Source organism: Pteropus alecto, unplaced genomic scaffold (assembly GCF_000325575.1).
Source record: "Pteropus alecto unplaced genomic scaffold, ASM32557v1 scaffold87, whole genome shotgun sequence".
Lineage (NCBI taxonomy): Eukaryota > Metazoa > Chordata > Mammalia > Chiroptera > Pteropodidae > Pteropus > Pteropus alecto.
In genome coordinates, this window is record NW_006443225.1 from 17,102,126 (window position 1) to 17,112,125 (window position 10,000).

Here is a 10,000-nt window from a genome sequence, read left to right on the forward strand (position 1 = left end):
CCCGCAGGTGCAGCTGCCCGTTTCCCTTGACCTCCCCCTCTTCCCCTCCATCATGATGCAGCCCGTGCAACACCCCGCACTCCCGCCGCAGCTGGCCCTGCAGCTGCCCCAGATGGACACGCTGTCCGCGGACCTCACCCAGCTCTGCCAGCAGCAGCTCGGCTTAGACCCCAACTTCTTAAGGCATTCGCAGTTCAAACGCCCGCGCACGAGGATCACGGACGATCAGCTGAAAATCCTGAGGGCTTACTTCGACATCAATAACTCTCCGAGCGAAGAACAGATCCAGGAGATGGCGGAGAAGTCCGGCCTCTCGCAGAAGGTCATCAAGCACTGGTTTCGAAACACGCTTTTTAAGGAACGGCAGAGAAACAAGGACTCGCCGTACAACTTCAGCAACCCGCCCATAACGGTTCTGGAAGACATCCGGATCGACCCGCAGCCCTCGTCCTTAGAGCATTACAAATCCGACGCCTCCTTCAGTAAGAGGTCTTCTCGAACGAGGTTCACCGACTATCAGCTTAGGGTTCTACAAGACTTTTTTGACACCAACGCTTACCCCAAAGACGATGAGATAGAACAACTTTCCACCGTTCTCAATCTCCCGACCCGGGTCATCGTCGTCTGGTTCCAGAACGCTCGTCAGAAAGCACGGAAGAGTTACGAGAATCAAGCAGAAACGAAGGATAATGAGAAACGAGAACTCACCAACGAACGGTACATTCGGACCAGCAACATGCAGTACCAATGTAAAAAGTGCAATGTGGTTTTCCCCAGGATCTTTGACTTGATCACGCATCAGAAGAAGCAGTGTTACAAGGATGAAGACGATGACGCTCAAGACGAAAGCCAGACCGAAGACTCCATGGACGCCACCGACCAAGTGGTGTACAAGCATTGCGCGGCGGCCGGCCAGACGGATGCAGCCAAAAACGCCGCTGTCCCTGCGGCAGGTTCTGGCTCCGGGACGAGCACCCCTCTGATTCCGTCACCCAAACCAGAACCCGAGAAGACTTCTCCCAAACCCGAATACCCCCCGGAAAAGCCAAAGCAGAGCGACCCCTCCCCCGCTTCCCAAGGCACCAAACCAGCCCTGCCGTTAACATCGACGTCCTCAGACCCACCGCAGGCCTCGGCAGCTCAGCCCCAGCCCCCCAAACAAACCCAGCTCATGGGAAGACCCCCCTCGGCCACCCAGACGCCGGTCCCTTCCAGCCCCCTGCAGATTTCCATGACTTCTCTCCAGAACAGTCTACCTCCACAGTTACTGCAGTACCAGTGTGACCAGTGCACCGTCGCCTTCCCGAGCCTGGAACTCTGGCAGGAGCACCAGCACATGCACTTCCTAGCTGCTCAAAACCAGTTCCTCCACTCCCCGTTCCTGGAGAGGCCCATGGACATGCCCTACATGATATTCGACCCCAACAACCCGCTCATGACCGGACAGCTGCTGGGCGGCTCGCTCTCCCAGATGCCACCTCAGACCGGGTCCTCCCACGCCCCGGCCCCGGCCACCGTCGCCGCTTCTCTGAAAAGAAAACTGGATGATAAAGAAGACACCAACGGCAGCGAAAAGGAGGGAGGGAACAGCGGCGAAGACCAGCACCGCGACAAACGCCTGAGGACGACCATCACCCCCGAGCAGCTGGAAATCCTCTACGAGAAGTACCTGCTGGATTCCAACCCCACGCGGAAAATGCTGGATCACATCGCGCGCGAGGTGGGGCTCAAAAAGAGAGTCGTACAAGTCTGGTTCCAGAACACCCGGGCCCGAGAGAGGAAGGGCCAGTTCCGGGCGGTGGGGCCGGCCCAGTCCCACAAACGGTGCCCCTTCTGCCGAGCCCTGTTCAAGGCCAAGTCGGCCCTCGAGAGCCACATCCGCTCTCGGCACTGGAACGAGGGGAAGCAGGCGGGCTACAGCTTGCCCCCGAGCCCCCTGATACCAGCGGAAGATGGGGGCGAAAGCCCGCAGAAGTACATTTATTTCGATTATCCGTCTCTGCCGCTCACGAAAATCGATCTGTCCAGCGAGAACGAACTGGCTTCTACGGTGTCCACGCCCGTGAGTAAAACGGCAGAGCTGTCCCCGAAGAACCTGCTCAGCCCCTCTTCTTTTAAAGCGGAGTGCCCCGAGGATGTCGAGAACTTGAACGCCCCTCCCGCCGAGGCTGGCTACGATCAAAATAAAACCGATTTTGACGAGACGTCATCAGTGAACACGGCGATCAGCGACGCCACCACCGGCGACGAGGGCAACGCAGAGATGGAGAGCACCATGGGCAGCGCCGGAGACGCGGCCAAGCCGGCTCTGTCTCCCAAAGAGCCGAAAACCCTCGACGCTTTGCCCAAAGCGGCGACCACACCCACCCCGGAGGTCTGCGATGAGAAATTTCTCTTTTCTCTCACCAGCCCCTCGATACATTTCAACGATAAAGACGGCGACCACGACCAAAGCTTTTATATCACAGATGACCCCGATGACAACGCTGACCGCAGCGAAACGTCCAGCATCGCCGACCCGAGTTCCCCCAACCCTTTTGGGTCCAGCAATCCTTTCAAATCCAAAAATAACGACCGACCAGGTCACAAGCGTTTCAGAACCCAAATGAGCAATCTCCAGCTCAAGGTCCTCAAGGCCTGCTTTAGTGACTACCGAACTCCGACCATGCAGGAATGTGAGATGCTGGGCAACGAGATCGGCCTGCCCAAACGCGTGGTCCAGGTGTGGTTCCAAAACGCGAGGGCCAAGGAGAAGAAATTTAAAATTAACATAGGGAAGCCTTTCATGATCAATCAGAGCGGCACGGAGGGCACCAAACCCGAGTGTGCCCTGTGCGGGGTGAAGTACTCCGCCCGCTTGTCCATCAGAGATCACATTTTCTCCAAACAGCACATTTCAAAAGTGAGGGAGACCGTTGGGAGTCAGCTTGATCGGGAGAAAGATTACTTGGCCCCGACCACCGTTCGCCAGCTGATGGCGCAGCAAGAACTCGATCGGATAAAGAAAGCTTCAGACGTGCTGGGCTTAGCGGTGCAGCAGCCGAGCGTGATGGACAGCAGCGCCCTCCATGGCATCAATCTGCCGGCAGCCTACCCGGGACTCCCCGGCCTTCCTCCCGTCCTCCTCCCTGGAATGAACGGTCCGCCCTCCTTGCCCGGATTCCCACAAAATTCAAACAGTAAGTCCTTTGAAGGAGAGTCAGTCTGATTCATTAGTTAATATTAGACAGCTGATCACATGGAACCAAGAACAGGGTACATTCGGATCTCTTCTCAGTAAGTGAAGCCATTAAACTATTTGAGATATATGTCGTATTGGCTATAATTAACAACCAGGTCAGTCAGCCTGAATGTATGCAGAAAAATAAAGACTGGGTAGATCACGGCAGTGTCTCAGAAATATATTCATTATTTATATCATTAAATCTTTGTCTTAGTAATATTCCTTTTATATGCTCATTTCAGTACTGATCATTGTACATATTAAGAAAGCGAAGCATTAAATAGTACATTTATTGGTATCTTAATTTATGTTCTTGCCAAGGAACACGGTTTTTTTTGGTTTGGGGGGCGGTGGTGGTGGTGGTGGTTTTTGTTTGTTTGCTTGTTGATTGGTTGGTTTTTCCATAAGTGCTAGGAAGTTCGAAAGCTAAGGGCCTTCTAGCCACAGGGATTCACCCACATCGCATCGAGCAGGTAATAAAGCTTATGTTTAAAGTTGGACTACTAACAATAGGACTTCTAGGATCGTTTGTAATTTGGCATTGCTCTGAGATTTTGATTTTTCTATCATCCATTGCTGCCTGTTATTTAAATTTACAGCCTTAGAAATCTATCGATGGCACACCGTGCCCTTCTACCCCCGCTCCAGCCAAAGTCCGTAGTGAAGTCCTAACAAAATTACAAAGCTGTTTGAGGCAACCCCAGATGACGGATCCAATTCCGTATTCGAGAGAAATATAATTTGTGTAGTTTCAATTTTACGAATAAATATAGGCATCGAATTATATTAGGTTGAAAAAATTGAATACAGTGTGCTAGACAATCACAAAGCCAAACATATAACTAATGTTGACTGTTTAATAGGTTCAATGAAAGTTATATGTTACCTAGAATAGGAAAAAATGGTTCTCTTATAATTTCTTCTTTAAGTTTCAGTTTTCAAATTAACAGTGACTTTTTTTTCCTTTTAAAAGGAAATTTTGACATTCTAAAGAGATTTATCAAGAATGAACTAATTGCATATTTCTAGAAAATTTCCAAAATTTCAAGAGCTGCTTTTACACAAATTGGACTTTTACATAAATTTCAAACTTTTCAGTGTCACCCTTTCTTCTTAAGACCAGACTTGACTTGTGACCTTAGGAAGATATTCCCATTTTAACTTTTAGCTCGGGAGACTTGAAAACAATGCCATCGAATGGCCTCTTGGCCACTGCCAGCTCTTCTGGCTCCCTGCGCTATGACTCGTTGGCATTAGAGAGAAGCGGAACCGATCCGCACACATAAAGGACGTCCCCAAGATCATGTCTGCAGTGCCCCTTCCTCTAACTGTCACTCCGACTACCTCACCCCTCATAAGACTGTGGGCTTAATTATCTGAATATTCTCGGGGCCTTAAATATTAGAGCTACAATTACATGTTTTATCTGTACGGTTTAATTGACAGATGTCATTGTCTTAAGAATAATGCAATGGCTGATTTTTTTAGCACGTGAATGTACTAGCTTTCTAGTCTCATTTGATATATCACTGTGATTATTAGTTGACACATAGAAAAATGTCTTACGTGGAAAAACTCCTGTGATCAGTTATATACAATAAAGTTTTTCCACATAATGTCTAATGTGAAAAACTCCATGAAATTATGTATATTTCGGTTATATGAAATATCATGGAAAACAGTAAAATTTGATATTTTACGTGCACTAAGAACAGTTCAGGTATCTGGGATTGATGCAGTCTGGGTAGTCACCCCCCTGAATAGTGGTCGAAGCATCTCGTTTTTCTCTCCACTGGATCAGAAGGAGGCCCGTCATTGGACGGTGGGGTCCTTCGCTGACTGCCTTTCCGGTTTGCAGCTGCTACCCTGAGAACGGATATGACAGGAAGGGAGAAGGGAGGAGACAGAAGATGTTTACGAAATACTTAAACGACCTAACCTTCCTCCTCACTCTACTCCCCATAAATATCATCTCCCTCCCTCCTGAGATACGGGCCCCGTTCACAGCTCTCAGAGTTGCAGGACGGTGTCAGAGGCAGGCTCTCCTTGGTGGCAGCATCTTCAAATGCACCAGGCGCTAAGGAACTCAGCCAGCACTAGGTGTGACTGTTGCTTTATTAAATCGTGGACCGAAATAGACCAAGAACATTATAAAGAGAAAAGGTCTGTGAACCTACCTACTGCAATTCACCAGTTCTCTTGAATTAGTTTTTTTTTATTTGCAATAGATGGTAGACATTAGCACAGCAGAGGGACCAGCAGGACCACATGGGAGAGCCTGAGTTCCCACACCTCCCGTTCACTTCCTTTTTAGGTTGGTTTACCTGTAGTGGGTAATGCTGACTGTTTAAGCCATCTCGTGGGCTATGAAGTTATGGTTCTCCATCTTTCCATCATCGTCTTTCTACTGCATTGTTTTTCATCAAACAAATACCTCCTTCGCTTTACGAGAGAAATAGACACATCAGCTAGGTAAAACAAAAGGAGAAAATCACTTCTTTTACAGAAAGAAGAAAAATAGAATATTTCTGTATTTCTCATATACCCTGGGTTCTTGCAATAGTTTATATGAAGAGACTTTCGAGAATATGACATGTTCATCTTGGGCCCATTTTAATGGGATTTAGCTAAGGAAAAGTGTTTTCATTTAAAAACTATCCTGTCCCTTTGAAGGTAGATTTGAAGGTTTTAATCCCAAGGACTCACTGCAAAGGGATGCCGTTGAATCTGAGGTGTACTGTGAAGTAATAAGTCTGATTCCAAAGGCTACACCCCAAAATCGACTTAATTGCAATGTACATGTTCGGTTTGAGTATTTATCAAATCGAAATTTCGTGATTTAAATATTCGTTTTATTCCTTTTTGGGTGGCATTGCTATTTTGCTTTTCCAGCTTTAATGCTCGCAAAACTTCCTTACCTCACTCCCAAGGAATCTTCAAATTATTCAGTCTTTCGAAATCATGAAGAAGTTCCGTTCAAAGGGTAACATATAGCGTATGTGCCTGCTTCCTGAGCAGGGGCCCAGTCCTGTGTGCAAGTATCACTACTTAGAATTACTCATTTCTTAATAAAATGAATCATTTTCTGCTTAAAATCATTTCCTATCTCTCTTTTCCTATCATGATCATGTACAAAAAGGGAAAATGGCAGTAGAAAATCCCATGCCCGTATACCCAGAAAAAATGAGAAAACTTTAAATTTACATTTTATCCTTTAGGGTATTAGCTTCTTTTGACATTTTGCTCAAGATGGATAGAAAAATAACTTGATTTTCTATGAACGCATTTACTGTACCGTTTTAAGCGGTGTCTGATTTTTACATGTGCCATTAGTGTTTAGAAAGACTGCCTAACCCAATTTCCTTAAATGGAACTTCAAAACATGCCTTTTGCATTTTTCTCATACTTCAGGGTAATTTACTAGCACATTCGGGGTAAATCTAGATAACAGTAAGTCTTTAATAATTTTATCACAATTGTCTTTGGCCCCGTGTACATAATTAGTTTTATTTTTCACCTCAAAAATAAATTTTCCCTCTGGGAGACCTTAGATCAAAGAAACCTGGGGAAAAGGAACCACAGGTAAGTTATTGTGACACAGGCATTTTCTTCCGAAAGCATTCCTTTTGGGAATAGGCAGCTGTTTCAGAGAAACAAAACTGAACAAAATGATGGTAGTTTGAGATTATCGGTACATAAACCTTAATCTTTCAGTGACATTTCAAAGAATTTCAAAGAATTCAAAGAGTAGGAGTTAGGGAACGGGAGAGAATATATCTTCTTCTGCATCGTGATTACCATTCAGTTTTTCATTTCTCTTTGTGGTTTTCCTGTATGGAATTTTTGACTGTACATTTTTACAGGGCTGTGTCTTCTCCTCGTAGGCCCGATGTACACGGTTCAGTATTCTTAGTGTGTATCTCTTTTCTGAAATTGTTTCTTTAACAGCTGATTATTTGACTCAGCTTACCCCTCAGGACGCCGAGTTCCTGGAAATCCCTGAATAGCATTTGACTACAGTAGTTGGGATTTTAGAAGAATACTGAGGTCTTCTAAAGATGTCTTTACCTCGCTGTATGACCTGTTGATAAGAATCTGTAGACTCCATCGGGCGGGAAAGCCTAGTCGAGTTAATTCATCCATCTTGCTTTCTAACTACCATGGCTGTTTTTTGAAGTCTCTAAGGTTCTTAAAATTTCCCTTGTCTTAAATTTTCATGTCACAGAGATATGTGAGCCAGCGATTTCTTTAGATTTGGGGGGGGGGAGAAAAAACAGTAGATGGAAGAGGGTGCTATTATTGAGTATGAAGTCTCGTGATACTAGACTTAGAACTAAGGTTGGCTTTATGAGTAGGCCAAAGAAGCTGGCTGCCAACATAGTGTCATTCTGACAAGGCAAAGAAGGCTCTTTTGTCCTTAGAGAAGCTTCTTCCACCCGAATCACTCATGCCTGAAATTCTGTAATTAGATAGTAATTCCTTTCACTTAATGCATTGTCCTCTGCTAAATGGAAAATAGTCTCGGATATCAAATCAGAATACCGTAGTGGGAAGAAACCTCAAGTTATCGAATCTAGTATATATTAAGCCTTTTCAGGAATAGGTGTATTCATATCTTTGGTTCTTGCTTGCAAATAAAATTTTATGGGGAGGCAAGTAGAAAGAAGATGAAGATATACCAGGCTTAGTAGTGTAGAAATAAAGGCAGGGGAGTTGAGGCTTTGGGCCCCCAAAAGGGACTCCATTACTTAAGAGTTTTCTCTAGGGCTAAGTCTCAGTCTCAGGAACCAAGAAGTCTATCATGCCAATTTGGATTAAAGATTGGGGAATTTACTCATTCATTTCTACCATACCCCTCGCGAAGCTTAAGCCATTTCCATTTAATGTTATTTCAAATGTGCCAGCCATTTTTCTGAAAAATGTTCATAGTGTTATCGGTTTCCCCCAGAAATACAATGTTACGTTCGAGGAATTTTTTTCTTTTTATTCATTCTGAATATTTGCAGATTCAATTTTCTTAAAAAAAAAAAAATGGAATTTTTGGCATCTGTCCCCACTTAGTAGGAGGCTATTGGGAAACTATTTTCTAACATGATGGACATTCCTTAGAGACTATTACTGAAACAACCACAGAACTTATTTCAAAGCAGATCGGAGAAGAGTTGGGTGTGGTAAGGTTAAAAAAAGAGCAGCCAGTGATAAGCCAGGCTAATTGACGGTAATAACGAAGAGGGTCAAGTTGAGAATGATGTCGAAGACGACTTCCGAGTGTCTTCAGTGCTAAGCCTAAGGAAAGCTTTCACAGCTAGGTGACAACCAATTAAGAAACTAAAGTTTTCTTTTTCCTAGCTACAGAGCTAGAAGCATGTAGTTTTCGTGTCACCTTTTTTTAACACCCAAATGTTGCATTTCTCATGGAGGTTAAGATTTTGTCCAATATTAAAAAGACGATTGTCTTAAATCTCTGATTATTCTCTCTCTAGCTATGCACTAATCAATTAAACTTGATTTCCCTTCTGGTGAATTCTTCCATCAGCCCATCAGGCCTCCAACACAGTCCTTGTCATGATCATTTGGTAGTGAGCCTTGTCTCGGTCAGGAATGAACTACCACCACCCATCCAGTCTGTTCCTTTTGCGGTCAAGTTTATTTGCCCCTAACAACATTTTCAGAGAAGGCGCAGACTTCTACAAGTCTCTTTTCTATCTCGAGCTGTCAGTTTCTTCCCCAACTATCCAGCTCATAAAAACAGTTTTGTAATAAATTATTACGAGCCACTACATTAGATTGGGGACTTGACACCCAGCGAAGATCCCTTGCGTTCTGATAGGAGCCATGCCGTACCCCACATTTGTCTGCTGCGGAACACCGATGTCCTCTTCTCTAAAGAGGCGAGAATCGTTTTTTGCATACTACAAGCAAATCTTGAAGAAGCACCATGTTTTGGGGGCGGCACAGTCGAGTTAATATATTTAATTCCTATCAAGCACTCTGTTAGCCGGATCGCCAGGGTAGGAACGGGCGGTGGCTTCACGCGCCCCCCTTAGAAATGAAATGATGTCTGACGGCTCAGACGTCGTCAGCGACAGCTGTGAGTTAGTCCACTGCTCATAGATGTTTGATGTCTTCAGTGGTCATTCCCTATTGCTATTTAATTAGCTTATCGCCTTCTCTCTTCGATGTAGATGTTTTTTTCTACTGGAACTCGGGCAGACGGATTTCATTTTCTTTGATAGCTAATTACTTTCCGCGCGCGCGGTCATTATAAGACCGCTAAGTGGAGACGAGTGGGCCTGGCCTCCCCAGGGGTAGAGCGAGAAAGTGCTTGAGACGAATAAGAGTAGGGATCTCGCGACGTGCGCCGATGAGAAGTGACCCCTGTTCTGTTCACCGCGAGGCGCTTTTCCTCACCGTCTGCCCTTCATAATGCGAGAGCCCTTCGTGTTCTGCGTAAACTGTCGCAGAACTGTGCAGGTGACGTTCCTTAGCGTTCGGGAGGGGGTCGAAACGAATACGAGCGACGTTACAGACGCAGTAGCGCAGGGTGCGGGGCAGGGGCCGGGTGTGCGGCCGAGGCCTTGGGCGAGGGGGCCGCACCTGTCCATCCGCGCGCGTGGCTCCGTGCACTGACGGTGGCGTCTCTCTGCTGTCCTTTGCAGCTTTAACACCTCCCGGTGCAGGCATGCTTGGGTTCCCTCCTTCAGCTGCTTCGTCCCCCGCCCTGTCTCTCGGCAGCGCCCCCACCAAATCCTTGCTGCAGACTCCACCTCCGCCGCC

The 10,000-nt window shown here is 46.2% G+C and overlaps 1 protein-coding gene across 1 annotated transcript in view; it reads left to right on the forward strand.

Moving 5' to 3' along the window:
• Positions 1-10,000, forward strand: part of ZFHX4 (zinc finger homeobox 4) — a 170,894-nt gene that overhangs the window by 158,429 nt on the left and 2,465 nt on the right. The window contains exons 11-12 of the mRNA XM_025041118.1: positions 1-3,179; positions 9,883-10,000. The exon at positions 1-3,179 is cut by the window's left edge and continues 2,284 nt beyond it; the exon at positions 9,883-10,000 is cut by the window's right edge and continues 2,465 nt beyond it. Coding sequence (XP_024896886.1) covers positions 1-3,179; positions 9,883-10,000 — 3,297 coding nt within the window. The remainder of the gene's footprint in view (positions 3,180-9,882) is intronic.